This window comes from Piliocolobus tephrosceles, chromosome 1 (assembly GCF_002776525.5).
Source record: "Piliocolobus tephrosceles isolate RC106 chromosome 1, ASM277652v3, whole genome shotgun sequence".
NCBI lineage: Eukaryota > Metazoa > Chordata > Mammalia > Primates > Cercopithecidae > Piliocolobus > Piliocolobus tephrosceles.
Window position 1 is genome coordinate 1,346,005 of NC_045434.1, and position 23,319 is coordinate 1,369,323.

Here is a 23,319-nt window from a genome sequence, read left to right on the forward strand (position 1 = left end):
TAAAATCTGAAGTGTTAAAATCATTGCCATTATATTGTTTTCATTTGTGAATAACATATATATTATTTATAAATGAATATAACCTTATACAAAAGGTTAAATGAAAATACCCCTGGGCTGGGCCAGGCCCAGCGCAAGCAGGAAGTCCGGCATGAAAAGCCTGCAGCCAAGAACCCGTCACTTTGTCGCCTTCAGCCCAGCGTCTGATCACGTCCTCCGTCACGCAGTGACTGAGGGGGCGGGGCCTGGAGCCCTATCCAATCAGGGGCGCTGACGTAGGAACCGTCCAATCAGGCGCGCAGCCGGACAGAAGGGCGCGGCTTCCGGGATCTGGCGGGGCCTTCGTCTCTCTTTGCAGCACTCGCTGGGTCGTCTTCTGTGCTCGGCGTGCTCCGCTCTGGGAAGCCCAGGTGGCCGCCACAGCCTCTTGCCCTTTGACCTGCAAGTATCAGGAGATCCATAGCTAAGAAGCCTGGACACCCGGGAAGCTGGGAAATGGTGAGTATGTGGGCGAGGTCCCGAGGTGGGCAGGGGGCTGATGGAAACGGGCTGGAACTGGCTGTGGCGGCCCCAGGCCTCCCCACAGCTCCCTCCGGAGTCTGCAGAGCCGAGACCCCCCCCGCTGGACCCGGCCCCAGCTTCCCCTGGCCTCAGGATGTGGGCTTCCGCCAGCCTCACCCGGCGTCCGGTCCGCGTCTGTGCTCGACTTCCGCCCGGCCCGGGCCCTGGCTGGGCAGCTGTGCGGTGGCGGCGGCAGGGGCCTGGGGGAGCGGCCCGACCCGGGAGGAGCCACTGCGTGGGAGGAGCTGTGGGGCGTGGGGTCCCAGGCCTCCTTTCTCCTGGTAAAAATGAAAAGGGAGTCAAGGCTTTAACGTTAAAGAGATTATTGGAGCAAAGAGCTGTTCATCAATGCAGAGCGCCCAGTCATGGTTTGTGGGTGCTTGGAGCAAAGGCTTTTGTAAGGAGCATGAGGAAACGAACCAAATTCAAAAATTACAGTTACAGTTGTGGAGTCGCCTCGTTTGGACTGTCCAGGTGGAAATTTCCTGGTTGTGTAATGAGAGGTGCATTGGAGGTTTGCGGCTGGTTCAACCTGAATATCGTTTCCCCCTAAGGTAGTAATTTACAAGACATGTATTTGAGCTGGATTTTTTTCCTTAGGAATCAATGGTACTAGTGCTACTTAAGTCTAATTGACTGCTAGTTAATTATTTTAAACACTCCAGAGGGGGCCTGGTTTTCCACTGCGTTTCCAAATGTGTAGCAAGCAGGGTCTCACATCCACCATCCTGTCCCCCCAGCCTATTTGCCCCTTATTGTACATTTCACACACAGTATTTTTTTTTTTTGAGACGGAGTCTTGCTCTGTCTCCCAGGCTGGAGTGCAGTGGCCGGATCTCAGCTCACTGCAAGCTCCGCCTCCCGGGTTCCCGCCATTCTCCTGCCTCAGCCTCCCGAGTAGCTGGGACTACAGGCGCCCCCCACCTCACCCGGCTAGTTTTTGTATTTTTAGTAGAGACGGGGTTTCACCGTGTTAGCCAGGATGGTCTCGAACTCCTGACCTCGTGATCCGCCCATCTCGGCCTCCCAAAGTGCTGGGACCACAGGCTTGAGCCACCGCGCCTGGCCCACACACAGTATTTTAATCATTTTTTCACAAAGCATTGGATGGCACTTTTTTTAGACATCTGTTTTCTGTTTGTAAACGTTTTATATGAGCAGAGAAGAATCCCCTGACACACTGCTTTAAATCTTTGCGTCTCTTCTCCTTTTATCTTCCCCAGGCACAGACCCTTATCGGAATGTCTTTGGTTTGAGGTTCTGCTTTGGAAATTGTACAAGGTCATGTGTCCTCAGCCACCCTCCAGTCTTTTTCTGTGCCTGGGTTTCATAATTGTCTGCGGATGACCGGGACTGCTCTCAAGGCATGTTTAGTGACCATTAGCACCTTGTTCCTTTCCTCCCAGAGGACAGCCTCAGTGATGGAGGTGGAGCCTCTTAAGGGAGCAGACGGATGCCCTGGGGCTGAGAGGAAGCTGGTTCTACCCTTCAGTTACAAAGCTTATCCCTTAGGACACAAGATTGTCTTCATCCAACTCCAGCTTCTATTCCTTGGAGACACATTGCTGGTCAGCCAGTTGGATGCTGATATTGAGAAGATAAGACAGGAATGATTTCTGACATCTGGGTTCTCTCATACTTGTGAAGGGGAAAAAACTGTTCCAAAGGACAAGGAATACCCACTCCAGTGAGGGCGTGCAAGAATCTGCAGAGTCAAACCACTTGCGGCACAGTGTGGTGGCTCCTGGGCAAGGGGGGAAAGGTGGTCAGTGAGCAGTTCAGGGAGCAGTATGGAAACAGAGGAATGTCCCAAGTGATAGGGTGGCCTGACTTGGCGCTTGAGTCAGATCTGTCTGTGTTCCAGTCAGCATTGCCACTTCCTGGGTTTTACACCTTGAAAAATTTTTTTCACTTATTTCAACCTTAGTTTTTTTTATTAACTGTCAACTGCATTTTAGCAGTAGAGCTTCAAAGGTAAGAAAATGTTTAAGAGGTGGATTTCAGAAAAGACATTAAATATATAGTCAAATATTCACTTGTTTTTTTTTTTTTTTTTTTTTTTTCCTTGAGACGGAGTCTTGCTGTGTCTCCTGGGCTGGAGTGCCGTGGCCGGATCTCAGCTCACTGCAAGCTCCGCCTCCCGGGTTCACGCCATTCTCCTGCCTCAGCCTCCGGAGTAGCTGGGACTACAGGCGCTCACCACCTCGCCCGGCTAGTTTTTTTTTGTATTTTTAGTAGAGACGGGGTTTCACGGTGTTAGCCAGGATGGTCTCGATCTCCTGACCTCATGATCCGCCCGTCTCCGCCTCCCAAAGTGCTGGGATTACAGGCTTGAGCCACCGCGCCCGGCATATTCACTTGTTAAAAATTCTGATTCACCTTTTTCTTCACTAGAGTGAGTGTAGTAAGTTTGTCAGGCCTGTTCTTTTTTACGGGATGATTTTAAACAGAATCCCAGGACTTAGCTGTAGGAATGCTACCAGGGAAAGTAATAGGGAAAATCCTCTTCCAGTATGGCTATAGGAAATGAATACATTTCCACACAAAAAAAGTAGTAGATTAATTGGTGAATTACATTGATTCATCAAAATATGAGTTCCCCTTTTTTGCAGGGTGGAGGACTTGTGGAGTTGATATCTCTGTTATCTAGATGTCTGAGTTTAATACTGAATTTTAGAAGATGGGACTTGGCATCTCCTAGATATGTTCATATGTGATTGTTTACTGAATAATTTGAATTATGGAAATAATGTGACATGTTTATTGTCTGAAACTGATAGTTTTGCTTTTTCCATTGAGGTATACAATGTAAGTGCCTTTTAATTTTATTCTCTTAAATAAACATTGTGTTTGAGTGATTTTGCTGGATCCTTCAAACACTGGGCATTTTCTCATTTACAATTGAGTAACCCGGACTGGGAAATAGAAGTCGGAGCCCAGTGACTCTAAGCTAAGGCCAATCTTGAGCCTGCAAAAGGAGGTCATTGAAGGCCCAGTTAGTTCTTCCTGGGGGGCCTCCCCTGCAGGTGTCCCAGCCTGCACATCCCAGCATGAAAGGAGCGCTTCATACCGAGAGGAGCCATGGAGCCCTGCAGAGCTGGGATCCACAGGCAGGTGCGGTTGGAGTCGGAGTGGAAGGAGTCTGGAGGCTCTTTCTGAGGATGGAATTGTTATTGTTCTGGGACTGTTTCTAGACTTTGTCAAATAAAACAAATTCGCATTTAGGTAAGAAGTTACTTAATTCTAAAGGAGTATTACAACAGAGGGAAAGCACCAAGTGTGATATCTTCCAGGATCTCAAAGGTTACGGCAGACAAGGGCTTGCTTTCATTTGGAGGAACAAACCAGAGTACAAAGGTGAGAGTGAGAGGACAAGATGCAGGGTGGCCGATCAGATCCTAGATTAGAGAAAGTTTGACTCCCAGATCAGCCCTAGGAGGGGCATAAATAGGAGCTCTATGTTAGCTCAGGCAGAGGGTGGTACAAATTCAGGGCCTGGGAGAAGGAGAGAATTTAAGCAGTTTGGTTAATAAGTATTTTGTTCTAACAACTGAAGACAAAAGTGTTCAGCTGACTGTTTATAGGGGGAAAAATGGGAATTTGAGAGTCTGTGCTGGCTTTGTGATAGGTATAAGCAGGAACTTCATCGAAGTTATAATGAGAGGGGTGTTGCTTTTTATTAAGCTGTTCTTGGAGAACACAGAGCTGAAGGATTTCATTAATCACAGCTATTTACCCGCTCCATCTTCCCGCATGACTTTCCATTGCCATATTCAGCTCTTCCATTTGACTGTTCCTGAGTTGTATCTTTTGCAATAAACTGGTAAACATAAGTACAGTGCTGTGCTGAGTTCTGTGAATAGCTCTATCAAATTATTGAACTTGAGGAGTGGGTGATGGGAGTTTCTGATATATAGGCAGTAGCCCAAAAGTCACACGGGGACATGTGACTGGCCCCTGCCGTGGGGGCAGTGTTGTGGGACTGAGTCCTGAACCTGCGGATCCTGTGCTCACTTTGGGTGGTGTCAGAATTGAGTTTTTGGACACCCTGTTGGTGTTGGAGAATTGGTTGGTGTTCAGCAAACTCCACACATTTGGTGTCAGAAAAAAAGACATCGCAGCCTGTAATCCCAGCAGTTTGGGAGGCCGAGGCGGGCAGATCACGATGTCAGGAGATTGAGACCATCCTGGCTAACACGGTGAAACCCCGTGTCTACTAAACATACAAAAAATTAGCTGGGCGTGGTGGCGGCCGCCTGTAGTCCCAGTTACTTGGGAGGCTGAAGCTGGAGAATGGCGTGAACCTGGGAGGCGGAGGTTGCAGTGAGCCCAGATCGTGCCAACTGCACTCCAGCCTGGGCGACAGAGTGGCACTCCGTCTCAAAAAAAAAAAAAAGAAAAAAAAAGACAAGATATCACAGCAGCCTGGGCTGGAGGCATCTCAGGGCGTCCCAGGATTGGGAAGCTCTGTTATGCTGCACCCACATTGCACATTCTTCTGGGATTCCAGCTTTCCTCTCAGGATCAGACAGGACTGAGGACTTAGAAGCAAAGAGTTCTGAAGACAGACCCCCTCTTTACTCTGCTGCCACTACATGATTTTCACCCGCTTGTAAACATACCCACTAGGCACTGACTTGGCCATATCCCTCCCAGAACAAGGCTTCACCCTCAGGAATCCCATCACAGCACCTTTGCTTCTAGAGTTTCCCATAGAAAACCCACACAGGTGCCTGGAAGACTCCTGGCCTATCCCCACCCCCAGCAACCTGGTCTCTCCAGCCACCCAGGCTTTTGCATGATATGACCGTCATCTCATCTGCCTGCGTGGACGCAGGAGTGAGCCGGAGCATAGCCTCACTTGGGCCAGTATCTGTAGGCATAAACCACTTCTTCACTAACCCTGTGCTGAGTACTTAACATGGGTACTTGCTAGCACTTTTCTATTTTTTGCTTTCCTACAAACCCTCTTTGATATGCACAGTTTGTCCAAGGCTAACCCTCAAGTGCCTGAATCTAGACCTACTGGAATTCAGATATCCATGAGTCCAAGACGATGGCCCTTGACTTAGCTGTGGCAGGTCATTGAAGGCCCAGTTACTTCTTCCTGGGGAGCACCCCCCTGCAGGTGTCTGTATACCCCAAACATGAAAGGAGCTCTTTATATTGAGAGCAGCTAGAAATAAGAGGCTTAATTCTCCCACCAGAAAATAGGAGAATAAATTTTGCTCTTCTTCCCTTTTTTAAAGCTTTTATTTATTTTATTTTTTGAGACATGGTTTCATTCTTTTCACTCAGGCTAGAGTGCAGTGGCACATTCATAGCTTACTGCAGCCTCAAACATCTGGGCTCAAGTGATCCTCCTTCCTCAGCAGCAAGAACTAAAGGGACACACCACACCACACCACATGGCAGATTTTATTTTTTATCTTGTGTAGAGGTGAGATCTCACTTCTGTTGCCCTGGATGGTCTCGAACTTCTGGCTTCATGCTGTCCTCTTGCCTTGGCCTCCCAAGTGCTGGGATTACAGGCGTGAGCCACTGTGCTGACACAGACATCTTAAAGCCCCAGTTTCAGAGTGGCACCCTTTGAGTTTTCCAAGTCCAGTGACCTGTTACAGTTGTGTGAAAAGCTCCTGGTATAAAAAGAGCCTGGTGGCCGAGGTGGGCAGATCACCTGAGGTCGGGAGTTCAAGACCAGCCTGACCAACATGGAGAAACCCCATCTCTACTAAAAATACAAAATTAGCTAGAGTGGTAGTGCGTGCCTGTAATCCCAGCTACTCGGGAGGCTGAGGCAGGAGAATCACTTGAACCCGGGAGACAGAGGACACGGTGAGCTGAGATCGCGTCATTGCACTCCAGCCTGGGCAACAAGAGTGAAACTCCGTTTAAAAAAAAAAAAAAGAGCCTAGTGACAGAATCTGTAAATGTAAACAAGAACCTCAGCAGGGCGAGGTTAGGGCCACAAAATAGGCAGAGCCATGGTCACAGTCACACCCACCTATAAAGTGTGATATGGAAGCACTGTTGTCCTTTCTCTTACTCAAGATTTAGCTAATTAGGGACAGGTGATATCTCCTCTGGATTAAGAATCTGCCACTCCACCATGGCAGTTTTGTGTGTTTTTTGTTTTGTTTTGTTTTGTTTTGAGATGGAGTCTCATTCTGTCACCCAGTCTCATGCTGGAGTGCAGTGGGGTGATCTCAGCTCATTGCAACCTCCGCCTCCTGAGTTAAAGCAATTCTCCTGCCTCAGCCTCCCAAGTAGCTGGGATTACAGGTGCCTGCCACCATGCCCAACTAATTTTTTTGTATTTTAGTAGAGACAGTTTCACCATGTTGGCCAGGATGGTCTCAAACTCCTGACCTCAAGTGATCCGCCCACCTCAGCCTCCCAAAGTGCTGGGATTACAGTTGTGAGCCACCGTGCCGGCCTGTTTTCTATTTTTGCCCTACAGAATCAGCCGGAATCTCTCTTGCCTAGATCACCATGGGGACATAAGCCCAGGGTCACTGAGGACCCTGTCACAGGTACCGGGGAGTCTTTAAACATTAGTGCAGACTAAGGTCAGGCTGACAAAAAGGTCTAAATCTGCTTCCAGTCTATGGCCATACCACTCCGAACATGCGCAGTCTCATCTCGTCTTGGAAGCTAAGCAAGGTCAGGCCTGGGAATACTGGATGCTGTAGGCTTTTTTCCTGTTTTTCTTTTCCATTAAAAATAAATAAATAAACAAAGCTGCTTCCATCTCAGAGGAAGAGACATGAGTCATGCATGTTTCTTCTTCCCCTCCTCACAAAAGGAATCTCTTTGATTGATACCCAGATGGGACTGGCTCCAGTTTCCTGGTATTGAGTAAAAAACAAGGAGGAGATCTCGAGACTCAAACTGATAAACCAGTTGCTTCCATTTCATATGGCCATTACAAAAACAGATGGCACAGTCATGGGTCCTTACCAACCAGGAACTTTCAGTCTAGAGCCAGTGGATAAACGGTTGAATTCAGCATCCTGTGGTCAGTATGAAGAAGGGAGGTAGGGTGGTATACGGGGGTTTGTGGCTTCATTGGGGCCGCTTCCCTTTTCTTGTTCTTTTGTGAGTTCTGGTGTTGCCACCTGAAGGGCTCTCCGTGGACAAGAGTTGTTATTATCTTTGTTTCTATTGCATTTTCCTTGCCAAGAATAAATATTTAGTTTCTAATATATTTGTCCTAGAAAGCTCGAAGGGTGTTGGTTAAATTGCTCGTTACTGCATCTTATAAAATAGACGAGGAAGTGGCTAGAATTGGTTAAAATTACACAAACTCTGGGAGTCAAGTGTCTGTTGGGCAGGCTTAGGAAAAACAGAACCGGTAGTACCCAGAGGCATCAAGAGGAGAAGCTGAGGGCCTGCTTCTTGGCCCCGCTCTGCCAGATCAACCTGCTTCCCAGGCCGTCTCCCACCCTGAAATCTCCCGCACAGAATTCGTTAGAGGACATCAGAGTTTTGCATGGCGGTTCCTGTGATCTCTCCAGAGGAGGTGCCCACAATTTTCCCAAATCCCAAAGCAGATAAGTGAGAACAAAGAACTGTGATTGGGGACCTTTGTTTTTCGTTGACACCAGTGCTGCTAGAGACGTGCCACCCAGCAACCTGTTCCTTCCTGCAGATCAAGTTGCTTTTCATTCATGCAGATCCAGGAGTTCCTACTTATAAGACAGTAAATACAAACACGACAACGAAAAATCCCTCTCAACTACATTTAACCCCTTCTTTCTGTATCTCTCCCATCTGTCTGCATTTAGCTTTTATTCTATATATTTTCTTTCTAAAACTCAGTGATGGAGAAACAGATAAAGAACAGCTGGGCCCTTCATGTAAATCCTGGGGATTATGGAACATTGCATTAATGTCCGTGTCCATGTTGTTCTCCCAGTGCAGGCTGGTCTTGAACTCCCAACCTTAGCTGATCCGCCTGCCTCGGCCTCCCAAAGTGCTGGCATTACAGGCGGAAGCCACTGCGCCTGGAGCATTTCTGTTGTGATACCATTGTTGGGTACAAGGGACTCTGTGCTGTGTTTGACTTCTCTCGCTGTGTGCTGCTGATAAGGAGTCCGGGGGGAACAGTAGCAGAAGACTTGTTATAGAAGCCAATTTGCAGACCCCTTTCACACCTGCGGAAACACATGACTTAGAATGGGGCCTGGAATACCAATAGAATACCAAATTATTTATATGTACATTGAAGCCTGTGAGACATTATTCAGCTATGTGGTTCTCAGCCCAGGCGTCCAATTAGAATCACATAGTCAGTTTGGAGAACTACCATCACACGTGCCCCCTCCAAAGATCCTGTCTGTGGTCTGAATGGAAGCATAATTGTTGTTTTAAGTAAGTGCCCCGCAACGATCCTAAGGTGAGATGAGAGTCAAGCGTGAGGGCTCCCAGATACAGTCACGAGACTTGAGTTCCAAAAGGAGGTCCGAGGGCTCTACTTGGGTTGGATAGGGGTAGGTCACCAAGGTCCATATCTCCTTTGCTGTACCAGAAATTGCTAGAGTTCATGGCAGGGGAGATCACCTGAAGGCAGGAAATTTTTGGTCTTTATGTGGTAGCTCGTTTTTCCTCTCTCCTGTGACAAAGAATAGGGGAGTATTCCCTTTTCTGCACTTCAGGGCCTTCTACCTGTAGGTGTGCTGGTGGCAGTTGAAAGGGTTGTGCTGACACCTTTAAAGGCATATTCTCAAATGCAGGTGTAATTTGTCCAGATAATCTCACCTGAGAAGGAATCCCAGCGAAGAAGGAAGAAGAGGAAGAAATGGCTGGTTCTCAGGTGAATGTGTCTGGGTTCAGGGGATGTGTCCTCTTTTCTTCTGGGACGTTATGTGTTTAGAACTTGCAAACCTTTATTTCTGTACTTTTGATGTACCTGCCTAATGTGTTTCTTTCTAACTACTTCCCCCCGCTTTTTCTTATGATTGATAATCAGGGAGCTCTGTAAAATCCTTCCTCCTGTATACCAGAACCTTCTCTCCATTCTCTCCATCCAGGCTTCTTAATGTCATGACCAAATCTTACCATTAATGTATGATGGGCAGTATTGAAATGTTCTGTGACATATCAACATGGGAAAGTGTGGATCCCCAGGATTACCCCTGGGGATGGGGCTGGGTCTTGAGGTGTCAGTGAAGAAGGGGACCGTGTACTGTTTATATTTCATCCACATGCTCCATCATCTCTCTGCAGAACAGAATTAAGAAAAGAGACATTTAAAGAGGATGGCATTCATTGCCTGGAATAACTTAAAGTTCTGAAAAGAGAATAATTAGAAGATACTTGCTGTCTAGGATGCTAAAGAAACACTATTGAAAAACACTGTTATAGATTAAAGAACCAGGGAAATATCTATAGCTTGAACTTTGCATAAAACTGATGTTTCTGATGCAGCTAGAAACCATCATCCTCAGCAAACTATCGCAAGAAGAGAAAACCAAACACCGCATGTTCTCACTCACAGGTGGGAATTGAACAATGAGATCACTTGGACACAGGAAGGGGATCATCACACACCGGGTCCTATTGATGTTTCTGGCCAGACACTGTGGCTCACACCTGTAATCCCAGCACTTTGGGAGGCCAAGGTGGGCAGATCACTTGAGGTCAGGGGTTCAAGACCAGCCTGGCTACCATGGTGAAACCCCATCTCTACTAAAAATACAAAAATTAACTGGGCGTGGTGATGTGCGCCTGTAATCCCAGCTACTTGGGAGGCTGAGGTGGGAGAATCACTTGAACCCAGGAGGCAGAGGTTGGAGTGAGCCGAGATTGCACCATTACACTCCAGCCTGAGCGACAGAGCAAGACTGTCTCAAAAACACAAAACAAAAAACCGGATGTTTCTACATGATTAGATTCAGATTGTAATTTACTATTTTTGTGGCTAATAATATTAGAGTGGTGATGTTGTGTCCTTAATGTCATGTGATCCTTGTATGTGATCCTTGATGTCATTTTATCCTTGACATCCTTGATGTCAATTTATCCTATTATAGTTGATCTTAATTTTATTTACTTGTTAAGGTGCTCTCTGTCAGATTTTTGTACTATAGAGTTATTTTTCTCATTATTATTTAGTACCTTGGGGAGATTTACTGACTGATAGAAATAAGCCATCACATTTAATTGGGAAGCTCTTCTTTCTTTTTAGATTCTCCTTGCTTATAGCTTGCTTTGGAAAATGAAGGCTCTAGTGTTTGTTTATTGGTTAGATAAACTGAAATAAACACAGGCTCTGCCACTTCCTGCATGTTCGAAAGAATATTTTCCTTGGCCCAGACACAGTGGCATCACTGTATAGCCCACTTAGAAATTCAGAAACTCAGGCTTCACCCTAGGTCTGAATCAGAACCTGCATTTTAAGAAGAGCTCTAGTTTATTGTGTACACATTAAAATTTGAGGGGTACCTTCTGATGAATCATGACTTCTACATATGAGAAACATTTACAACTTATCCTGTGTGATGTAAATATAGCCGGAAAAAAAATGTATGTGCCTGTGTTGATGCCCTTAATTTTATACTGTATTATTCACGAGAATAGAATATCTACACTGGTTATGTGGAGCTTATGCCATCCTCTTTCTTCAGAATTAGAGAATATGTTAGAGAATATTTCTGTGTTTATAATTATTTGATAATTTCAGTCTCTTCTGTAAGTAAGAACTAGTTCTCTCTGTCTCTTTTTGTGCCTGGAATCAAATTAAGAACTCTGCCCGTGGCCACTTGATAAGTATGTGTTTTCTCTTTTCCAGGGACTGTTGATATTCAGGGATGTGGCCATAGAATTCTCTCCGGAGGAGTGGAGCTATCTGGACCCTGCCCAGCAGAATCTGTACAGGGACGTGATGTTAGAAAACTACAGAAACCTGGTCTCTCTGGGTGAGCATCACTTCAATGCACAATTTCTCTTTTACACTAAAGATTGTATTTCCTTCGTTGTAGAATATTTTTGGGAATTTCTGCTTTGCATGAATGAGTTTCAGATTTCTGCTTTCAAGGAAAACTTGGAGATTTGTTGGTGTAGAAAAAAATAACCTTGAAGGTATTTTATCTTGACATTATCTTTCCTTTCTTGAGGTGATGTGCGTACTCTAGTGTGGTAATTCTAGAAATTTACTGGCATAAAATAGTGTTGCTACAGCCTAAAAAATCCAGCTACCACCACCAGTTTTTGATTCAGTAGCAATAGGTAGTGAAGCTAGGGACTCACAAATTTAAAATACTTTCTAAATATTCTAAAGGTTCTGTCAAGAAACAGTATTTTGGGATTAATTTTCTAGAATCTGCTATTTCCTCATTTCTCTACTGAGCACAGTACTAGGTTGGTAATTAGAGAATCGAAGCAAGAGTCATGCTACTTTTTAAAAAATAAAACAGGTCCTTTAAAAAAAATTTTTTTTTAATAAAACAGGTATTGCTGTCTCTAAACCAGACCTGATCACCTGTCTAGAGCAAAGGAATGAGCCGTGGAATGTGAAGAAACATGAGACAATAGGCAGACACCCAGGTAGGTGGGAGTGAACGAAGTAGATGATACAGATGAGAGCCTCAAAGATCAAGGAGGAAGCCAGACCTTAAAATGTGGTTTGGGAAGTTCTGCTCCCACGGAAATGGTTTCTGAGAAGCCTGTTTCTTTCCCTTGCTCTCACAAAGCAACACCTCTGTCCCATGCTCTGAAATTCTTTTAGGGCTCTGCTTTCCCTTCAGTGATCTTTCTTCAAGATGACAGTGAGAGCCAAAGTCGTCTTCATAGCTTGGAACAGACTGTATGATCTGATTGTTCTTCCACTGCTTTGGGGACACAGGAATATCTTTTTTTGAAAAGCTGTTTGTTAAAACTATTTTTTAAGCTCCCTTTTTGCATTTTGTCTAAGGTGTGTGAGAGTAGTGGGATTTGGCTCAGAATCCCAGGAACACTAGAACAGATGTTACATGTTTTCTGCTTTGTGATTTCCCATTCTAGAGAGGTTTTAAATGTCATTCTATAGAAATTTATACTAAGTAATTTTATAAGAACACTAGACATCTCCCTAAATGTAAGAAACTGTTATTTTTTATTAAACATTTATTGTTTTAGTATAAACTGAGATTGGTAATTTAAACTCAACTGTAGCATAGTTTAGTGTATCTATTCACTTCTGTATTAGTTGGTTTTCACACTGCTAACAAAGACATACCTGAGACTGGGAAGAAAAAGAGGTTTAGCTGGACTTACTATTTCCACATGGCTGGGGAGGCCTCAGAATCATGGCAGGAGGCTAAATGCGTGGCAGCAGCAAGAGAAAATGAGGAAGAAGCAAAAGCAGAAACTCCTGAGAAAGCCGTCAGATCTCCTGAGAGTTACTATCATGAGAAAGCACAGGAAAGACCAGCCCCCATGATTCAATGACCTCCCCCTGGGTCCCTCCCACAGCATGTGGGAATTCTGGGAGATACAGTTTAAGTCGAGATTTGGGTGGGAGCACAGCCAAACCATATCAACTTCCTAGATTTCTTAAATATGCTGTGTATTTGGGTAGCTTAGAGCAGTGCTAAGCATATATTTAACTTCCACTTGCTACCTTCGTTTATAATAACTATAATTTTATAATTTTATTTGGTATGACCGGAACTGTTACTCATATATATGTTGGTATGTATACATTTGTGTATATATGTACATGTGTGTAATGTGGATTTTTTCACAAATAAAAATTGTGTGAGTATTGTGTACAATGTGATGATTTGATACAACTATGTTAGCAAATTTGAAGCGTACAGAACACTGTTATGAACTACAGTCACAATGCTGTACACTAGATCCCCAGATGTATCTATCTTATCATGGAAAGTTGTACTCTTTGAACAACGCTCCCTCTTTTCGCTCCCTCCGGCCTCTGGCAGCCATCTTTGTACTCTCTGCTTCTATGAGTTCAACCCTATTTGATTCCCCTTATAAGAAAGATTATGCAGTCTTTTTGTATTTTTCTTTCTGTGCCTGGCTTATTTCACTTAGCATAATTTCCTCCATGTTCATCCATGTTGTTGAAATGGCAGGATTTTATTATTTGTAATGACTGAATAATATTCTAGAGTGTGTGTGTGTGTACTTTTATTTTTAGTGTCTGCAAACATTTAGGCTGTTTTCATATCTTGGCAATTGTGAAAAAATGCTGCAGTGAACATGAGGGTACAGTTTTTTTTCTTTTGAGATATTTTATTTCTTTTGGTTGTTTACACAGAAGTGGGATTGATGAATTATATGGTAGTTTTACTTTTTCATTTTCTAATTAAGAACCTCCATACTGGTTTTGCTAATGGCTCTATCAGTTTACAGCACAGCAACAATATATGGAATTTATTTTTCTTCACACCTTTGTCAATACTTGTACTGGCTTATTTCAGTTAACATAATATTCTCAAGCTTTATCCTTATCATACAAGGTGACAATATCTCCTCCTTCTTTAAGGCTGATAGTATCAATTTTATGTATGTGCCACATTATCTCTTTTGTAGTTTTTTTATTTGTATGAATTTATGGAGTATAAATTAATTTTCTTAAGTGGAGAGATTATGCAATAGTGAAGTCAGGGCTTTTGTCCATCCCTTGAATAATACACATCTCTTTTCTTTTTGATGTTCGCCATCTAAACAGGTGTGAGGTGATGTGTCATCGTGGCTTTGAGTTGCAGTTGTTTGATGATCGGTGATGTTGAGCACCTTTAAGGATACATTTTTAGTAACGTTACACATATTTACATTGTTTTGCAAAAGATTGCTAGAAATTTTACATCTCATAAAACCAAAACTCAGTACTCCTTAAGTAAGAACTGCCCATTTTATTCTCTCTCCAGCCCTTGACAAACACGCTTCAACTTTCTATATGATCTTGGCTACTTAAGATATTATATAGAAGTAGAATCATACACTATCACTGGTACTGGCTTATTTCAGTTAACATAATATTCTCAAGCTTTATCCTTATCATACAATATTTCCTTCTTTAAGGCTAAATCATCTCAATTTTATGTATATGCCACATTTATTTTTATTGATCAGTTAGGGGACATCAGGGTCAGGGTTGATTCTGCATTTTGGCTTTTGTGAATAATGCTGCAATATATCTTCTAGGTTCTGGGTTGCATACTTTGAATATATACTCAGAAATGGGATTGCTGGGTTATATGATAATTCCATTTTTAGTGTTTTGAGGAATCTCTATACTGGTTTTTAATGGTGGCTGTGTCATATTTTTAATAGTGACTGTTGTCATATATTTTCATCAACAGTTCACACAGGTTTCCATTTCACCACATCCTTGACAGAGTAGTTTCTTTTGGTCTTTTTTTTTTTTTTTTGCCAGACAGAGTCTTACTCTGTCACTCAGGTAGGAATGCAGTGGCACAATCTCGGCTCACTGCAACCTCCGCTTCTGGGTTCAAGTGATTCTTGTGCCTCAGCCTCCCGAGTAGCTGGGATTACAGGCATGCACCACCATGCCTGGTTAATTTTTGTGTTTTTGGTAGAGATGGGGTTTCACCATGTTGGCCAGACTAGTCTCGAACTCCTGGCCTCATGTGATTCACCTGCCTCAGCCTCCCAAAATGCTGGGATTACAGGCATGAGCCACTGTGCCCGGCTCTGTTCGTTTTTAATAGTGACCATTTTAATGGATGTGAGGTGATACCTCATTGTGATTTTGCTTTGCAGTTCTCCACAAATTAGTAATTTTCAGCATTCTTTCAAGTGCCTGTTGGCCATTTGAGTATTATCTTTTAAAAAAAAGTCAGTTCAATCCTTTGTCCATTTTTAAATCAAATTATTATTTTTGGGGGGCTGAGTTTTAGGAGAGATACATTGTCTACATTAACTCCTATCAAATATCTAATAGGTAAATATTTTCACCCATTTTTAAGGTGGCATTTTCACTCCACTAGTTGTTTCCTTTAATGTTCAGAAATTCTGAAGTTTGTGTAGTTCAGTTTTTTTTGTTCTTTGTTGCTTATGCATTTGACATCATATCCAAGAAAACAGTGCAAAGACCAATGTCATGATCTCCTCTATATTTTCTCCTGGGAGTTTTGTTATATTTTTACATTTAAGCATTGAATCCTTTTAAAATATTGTTTGCATATAATGCAAAGGAAGGGTCCAACTTAATTTTTTTCATGTAGATACTCAGTTTTCAACATGATTTGTTGAAGAGACTCTCCTTTCCCTATTGTGTGGTCATAGCAACCTTGCGGGAGATCATTCAATTGTATACAAAGGGTTTATATCTAGGTTCTCTCGTCTGTTTCATTATTTATCAATATTTATCTTTTTATAGCTTTGTGTAATATGTTTAAACCAGGAAGTGTAAAGCCTCTTCTTCTTTTTATTTTATAGTTTTTGTTGTTGTTGTTTTGTTTTTTTGTTTTAATAATAGAGGCAGGGTCCAATCTGACTTCAAACTCCTGGCCTCAAGTGATCCTCTCATGTTTACCTCCCAAAGTGCTAGAATTACAAGCGTAAGTCACCGTACCCATCCTTTTCTTTTTTTGAAATGGTGTTTAGCTAGTCATAGTTTCTAAGCAAATTTTAGGATTTGGAAAATATTTCTGCAAAAAAAGTACCATTGGGATTTTTATAGAGATTACGTTGAATTTGTATATCGCTGTTGGTACTGATATCTTTTTTTTTTTTTTGAGACGGAGTCTCTCTCTGTCACCCAGGCTGGAGTGCAGTGGCACGATCTCAACTCACTGCAAGCTCTGCCTTCCGGGTTCACGCCATTCTCCTGCCTCAGCCTCCCGAGTAGCTGGGACTACAGGTGCCCGCCACCACACCCAGCTAATTTTTTTATGTTTTTAGTAGAGACGGGGTTTCACCGTGTTAGTCAGGATGGTCTCCATCTCCTGACCTAACCTCGTGATCCACCCGCCTCGGCCTCCCAGAGTGCTGGGATTACAGGCGTGAGCCACCATGCCCGGCCAGTACTGATATCTTAACAAAAAATCATCTGACCCTTGAGCAAGAATATGTTCAACAGTGTGTTTAATTTCTACATATTTTGGATTTGGTCAGGAAAAAATACATTGTTTGATTTCAGTCTTCTTAAATTTGGTAAGTTGTTACGTGTCCTAACAGAATAAATACACAATTGATAATATTGTGTATTCTGCTGTTTTTCCTGGAGAATTCTGTACATGTCTGTTAGGTCTAATTAGTCTATAATCCTTAAATTTTCTGTTTTCTTATTGATCGTCTATATGATTTTTCTATTCATTATTGAAAGTGGAATCTTGAAGTCTACAATTGTGTTGCTGTGTATTTCCTATGTCATTTCCATCAATATTCACTTCATATATGTGGCAGCAAATATTGCTCCATATATATATATACACACACACGCACACACACATATACACATATACTATATATATATATGTATGTATGTATGTTTGTGTGTGGAGTGTGTGTATATAAAACTGTTAAAGATTTTTGGTAAATGGGCCTATTTTACCATTATATCAATCTTTGTCTTGTGTGACAGTTTTTAATTTAAAATGTATCTTGTATAATTGTGGCCACACCACCCAATTGTAGTTACTATTTTCATGGAATATATTTTTTCATTCTTTACTTCCAGCCAATTTGACTCCTTTAGAGCTACAGTTGAGTCTGTTGTATACAGCATATTTTAGAATCTTGTTTGTTCTTAATCCATTCAGCCATTTTCTTTTCATTAAGGAATTTAATCCATTTATATTTAAAATAATTCCTAAATTATTTTAAAGCTTCTCAGAAATGGCAGTACTATTACCATCTTGTTTGTAATTGTTTTCTGTTCCTTGTAGAGACGTTGTCCCTCATTTCCTCTCTCACCGCCTTCCTGTTTGTTTTGTTGACTGTGTAGTGACATGCTTTGATTCTTTTCTCATTTTCTTTTGCGTTACTTCTGTAAGTACTTTCTTTGTGATCACCTTGAGAAATGGACAGTTCATAAAACTTCTTAAAGTTCTAATAATCTATCTCATAACTTCCCTACAATTGAGTATGAGAATTATTTATCTTTATATCCCCCATTTGATATTAATGTCAAAAGTTATCATTTTATATTGTGCATTTATTAATAGATTTATGGAGATTTATGTTGTTTTTCACATTGTACAAAATTTTTGGTTTTATGTAACATTCGACAATTCTGTATCTGTGTATATATTTACCTTTAACAGCTTTATATTTTCGTATGAATTTATGATGTCCAGCATCATTTTATTGTTCAACATAATGGACTACTTTTATCATTTTTTGTAGGACTGTACTAGTAGCAGCAAACATTCTCAGCTTTTGTTTATTGTGGAAACCTATTTTTCACTTATTTTTGAAAGTAAATTTCTTTTAGATCAAGTATCCTTAGTAATATTTTTTATTTTATCTCATTGAAATTTTAGAAGTTCTCAGCATCACCCTCTTTTTTAAAAAAATAACTTACCACTTTTCACCTATATCTTCTTATTTTCTTTTTATTGGTCTACTGAATGGTTTCCATTAAGTCCAATATTTCATCTTCATTTTTTTCCATTTTTAAATGTTACATACAACTCAATATTTATAAATGATATGTCTTCAATTTGCTGATGTTTTTTCTGCCTCATTAAAGTCTGCTGTTTTAGCTCTTTAGTAAATTTTTCAACACAGTGTATTTTCCAGCTCAACAATGTTAGTTAGGTTTTTGGGGTTTTTTTTTTTTTTTGAGACAAAGGCTTGCTCTGCTGTCGAGGCTGGAGTGCAGTGGAGTGATCTCTGCTCACTACAACCTCTGCATCCCATGTTCAAGCAATTCTCCTGCTTCAGCCTCCTGAGTAGCTGAGATTACAGGCGCCTGCCATTACGCCCGGCTAATGTTCTTGTATTTTTAGTAGAGATGGGGTTTCACCATGTTGGCCAGACTGGTCTTGAACTCCTGATCTTGTGATTCACCTGCCTCAGCCTCCCAATGTGCTGGGATTACAGGCGTGAGCCACCACACCCAGCTTAGTTGGGTTCTTTTTTATAGTTTTTTTTTTTTTTTTTAAATCTCTTTGTTGATGTATTATTTTCCTCATGCATGGTTTTTCTGTTTTGTTTTGTTTTGTTTTTAAAACAGGGTTTCATTCTGTCATCCAGTCTGGTGGTATGCAGCAGTATGATCATAGCTCACTGTAGCTTCAAACTCCTGAGCTCAAGTGATCCTTCCACCTCAGCCTTCTAAGTAGCTGGGACTATAGGCGTATACCACCATGCCTGGCTAATTGGAAAAAAAACAAAATTGTAGAGACAGTCTCACTGTGTTACTCAAGCTGGTCTTGAACTCTTGGTCTCAAGGAGTTCTCCCACCTCAGCCTTCCAAAAGCTGGAATTCCAGGTGTGAGCCTCTACATAGCCAGGATTTATTTTTAAATGAACAATAAGCAGAGTATTTTACTTTATGTAAACCCTATTGCTCTTGTCACCATGCCCAACCTGATTTTGTATAGTTATCTATATGTGTTCTACTTTTGGTCATTGAACATGTTTAAGATGATTACTTTAAATTCTTTGTCAAAAACATACAAAAATCTCCCTTTTTTAAGGGTCAGTTTCTAGAGATTTTTTTCTTTTTTTGTTTTTGTTTTTGAGACGGAGTCTCGCTCTGTGGCCCAGGCTGGAGTGCAGTGGCCAGATCTCAGCTCACTGCAAGCTCCGCCTCCCGGGTTCCCGCCATTCTCCTGCCTCAGCCTCCCGAGTAGCTGGGACTACAGGCGCCGCCACCTCGCCCGGCTAGTTTTTGTATTTTTAGTAGAGACGGGGTTTCACCGTGTTAGCCAGGATGGTCTCGATCTCCTGACCTCGTGATCCGCCCGTCTTGGCCTCCCAAAGTGCTGGGATTACGGGCTTGAGCCACCGCGCCCGGCGAGATTTGTTTCTTCAAGTAGGTCAGGTTTCCTGTTTTCTCTGTGTGCCCTGTGATCCCATACACAAAAATTTCTGTAGTACTAGAATGATGATATGTGAAACAACTATGCTCTAGTAATCTCACAGAAGCATGCTTATAGGTGACACATTGCTTTTCCCTTTCTGTTTTTGAGATTCTCTTCTCATCTGTAATTTTTTGAAACTGCTTGTAATGTATCTTGTTATGGGTCTGTCTGTGTTTATCCTATTTGAAATGTGTTGAGCTTCTTAATTTATTTATTTTTTGACATTTGAGAATTTGTCAGGGTTTTTTCTTTCATTCTTCAACCCAACAATTTCTATTTCTTTTTATACTTTTCTCATTTTCTTAATTTCATGTGTTTTCCTGTTTTACTCATTGGGCATTATTCAGATGGTTATCTCAAATTTTTCAGGTAACTTATACATTTCCATTTTTTTAGGGTTGATTTCTGGATATTTATTTATTTATTTATTTATTTATTTTTTGAGACGGAGTCTCGCTCTGTCGCCCGGACTGGAGTGCAGTGGCCGGATCTCAGCTCACTGCAAGCTCTGTCTCCCGGGTTCACGCCATTCTCCTGCCTCAGCCTCCCGAGTAGCTGGGACTACAGGCGCCGCCACCTCGCCTGGCTAGTTTTTTTGTATTTTTTAGTAGAGACGGGGTTTCACCGTGTTAGCCAGGATGATCTCGATCTCCTGACCTCGTGATCCGCCCGACTCGGCCTCCCAAAGTGCTGGGATTACAGGCTTGAGCCACCGCGCCCGGCCTATTTATTTATTTTTTGATTGAGCCATGTTATCCTAATGTATATGTAGCAATCTTTGGTTGAGATTTGGGCGTTAAAATCCACCTGTCAAAATCTTTATAAAATGGCCTTGTCCTGGGTAGTCTGACACCGAGTGACTCAGGTTAGGGTTTCCATGAGCCTCTCAAACCTATTCTCAGGATGTATGTTCTCTGGAATTTTGTGTTTAATTTCCAGTTAAAGAGGTTTACCCTTGTTTCTTCTTTCTTTCTTCTTCTCTAATCAGTTATTTGCTAAATCTGTTGTCTGTCTGTGGTACTGCAGCTTCTCTGCTGCTATAACAATTATTTACCTTTGGTCTCAGCAGAACCAACCTGTAATTCAAAGGTTGGTTCTATTCTACCACTATTCCTTTCAGCACTTTGGGTTATGGGAGACAGAAACTAGTCTTTGGAAATTCCATCAAAAGTATGGGAATATGTGCCACTACTGTTTCTATTGAAGGAGAAGCTAGGAGTTGGGAGTTTATTCCTGAAGTCATTAAGCTATATTGAGGGGAAGAAAGAGTTGTGGTGGGTAAATGTAACAAGCTTTCCTTCTCCTTGTCTGTGGCTTTTAATATGGTTTCTAGAGTTCTCACAAAGACATTTTGTTCAGTATATTTTTGTTATATTATGTTCATGAAAAAATCAGGGCCTGTAGTATTTTATGCCATCTCCCTAATGTGTTTAGTATAATTTCATACATTATCTTTTTAGATTATATTCACCTAAGTCCAGTAAGTTGGATAATATGTTATTTTAATTTTTTTCAGCTGTTTCTTCTCATTTCACCCAAGACCTCTTGCCAGAGCATAGTATAAAAGATTCATTTCAAAAAGTGATACTGGGAAGATATGGAAGCTGTGGCACTGAGAATTTACACTTAAAGAAAGATTGGGAAAGTGTAGGTGAATCTAAGGTGCAGAAAGAATGTTATAATGGACTTAACCAATCTTTATCAACTACCCATACCAAAATCTTTCAATTTAATAAATGCATGAACATCTTCAGTAAACCATCAAATCTAAATAGACATAAGATAAGACATACTGGAGAGATAACTTCCAACTGTAAAGAATGTGACAATTCCTTTTACATATCCTCAATTCTAACTCCACTTCAGAGAGTCCACACTGCAGAGAAATCCTACAAATGTAAACAATGTGGGGAAGCCTTCAAGCACTGCTCATGCTTTATTGAACATAAGACAGTTCATAATGAAGAGAAACATTTCAAATGTAAAGAATGTGGCAAAGTCTTTAAATCCTTCACAAGCCTTTCTAATCACATTATAATTCATACTGGAGAGAAACTCTATAAATGTGAAGAATGTGGCAAAGCTTTTAACCACAGTTCAAACCATGCCAAACATAAGAAAATTCACACTGGAGAGAAACCCCATAAATGTGAAGAATGTGGCAAAGCCTTTAACTGGTTCTCATACCTAACTCTACATAAAAGAATTCATACTGGAGAGAAGCCCTACAAATGTGATGAATGTGGCAAAGCCTTTAACCAGTGTTCAAACCTCACTAAACATAAGAGAATTCATACTGGAGAGAAACCCTACAAATGTGAAGACTGTGGCAAAGCTTTTAACCGGTGCTCACACCTTACTGAACATAAAAGAATTCATACTGGAGAGAAGCCCTATAAATGTGAAGAATGTAGTAAAGTCTTTATATCTTGTTCAAGCCTTTCAAACCATAAGAGAATTCATGCAAGAGAGAAATGCAACAAATCTGAAGAATGTGGCAAAACCTTTAACCACTGCTCAGACCTTAATGAACATGAGAAAATTCATACCTGAGAAAAATCCTACAAATGTAAAAAATGTGGCAAAGCCTTTAATACCTGTTCATGTCTTACTCAGGATCAGAGTTCATGTTGAACTAAAGAATTATAAATATAATGACTGTCAAAACACCTTTCACAGAAAAAAATAATTGTACCACAGATTAATTTGTTCATTAATGGAACTTTAATTCTCTCTCTTTTTTTTTTTTTTGGTCTACATAAATCTGTCCTTATGCCAGTACTATATTGTTTAATTACTGTAACATTGTAGTAAGAGTTTATATCAGGAGTGTAAGTTACTGAATTTTGTTATTATTTTTCAGAATTCTTGTGTGTTTGATTTTCTTTACATGTTTATATGGATTTTAGGAAGAGCTTGTCAATTTCTATTAAAGAAAAGCTACATTGGAATTTGCATTGAATCTGTAGATAAATTTGTTGGGTATTTTGATCTTCAAATTCAGTATTGTTATCTTTGAATATTGAGTATATCTCAGTTTATTCAGCTCTTAGATTTCTTTCAGCATTTTAAATAATTTTCAGTGTATAGTATGTGCAGTTATTTTGTTAAGTTTGTTTCTAATTTTTTTTTTCTAGGATACTATTAATGAAATTTTAATTTAATTCTTACTTTGTTTACTGCTATGATATAAAAGTACTATCTAACCTTTCATGTTGATCTTGTGGCATTGATGAACTTCTTTATTAGCTCAAGTAGGTTTTTATTTATTTATTTATCTATTTATTTAATTTTTTTTTTTTTTTTTGAGATGGAGTCTCGCTCTGTCACCCAGGCTGGAGTGCAGTGGCCGGATCTCGGCTCACTGCAAGCTCTGCCTCCCGGGTTTACACCATTCTCCTGCTTCAGCCTCCCGAGTAGCTGGGACTACAGGTGCCTGCCACCACACCTGGCTAATTTTTTGTATTTTTAGTTGAGACGGTGTTTCACCATATTAGCCAGGATGGTCTCCATCTCCTGACCTTGTGATCCGCCCGCCTCGGCCTCCCAAAGTACTGTGATTACAGGTGTGAGCCACCGTGCCCAGCCTCAAGTAGGTTTTTAATGAATTTCTTATACTTTTAAAATACGACATTATGACAATAAAAGACTATTCCACTTCTTTTCTAATCTGGAGAATTGTGTTTATTTTTCTAGTATAATTTTCTGGCTCATATCTCCAGTACGATGGTGAATAGTGGTGAAAGTAGAAATT

General features: G+C 41.3%; 1 protein-coding gene across 5 annotated transcripts; it reads left to right on the top strand.

The window, feature by feature from the left end:
* Nucleotides 1-329: 329 nt before the first annotated feature.
* LOC111545195 (zinc finger protein 682-like) lies at nucleotides 330-22,522 on the top strand. 5 transcript variants are annotated; one of them, XM_023216119.1, is made up of 5 exons: nucleotides 330-498; nucleotides 9,279-9,376; nucleotides 11,354-11,480; nucleotides 12,013-12,108; nucleotides 21,082-22,522. In XM_023216119.1, the coding sequence occupies exons 2-5, from the start codon at nucleotides 9,362-9,364 to the stop codon at nucleotides 22,116-22,118; spliced, it is 1,275 nt and encodes a 424-aa protein (XP_023071887.1). In that variant the 5' UTR covers nucleotides 330-498; nucleotides 9,279-9,361; the 3' UTR covers nucleotides 22,119-22,522. The 5 variants fall into 5 exon arrangements, with proteins under 5 accessions (XP_023071887.1, XP_023071886.1, XP_023071888.1 ...); XM_023216118.1 differs by having other exon boundaries at nucleotides 9,297-9,376; XM_023216120.1 differs by having other exon boundaries at nucleotides 9,312-9,376.
* Nucleotides 22,523-23,319: the final 797 nt, after the last annotated feature.

What these genes read in the sequence shown, in the direction of transcription:
- LOC111545195 (XM_023216119.1), top strand. An exon ending in CAGAAACCTGGTCTCTCTGG is followed by an intron (nt 11,481 to 12,012) that starts GTGAGCATCACT and finishes TTAATAAAACAG; the next exon opens with GTATTGCTGTCTCTAAACCA. An exon ending in GACAATAGGCAGACACCCAG is followed by an intron (nt 12,109 to 21,081) that starts GTAGGTGGGAGT and finishes AATTTTTTTCAG; the next exon opens with CTGTTTCTTCTCATTTCACC.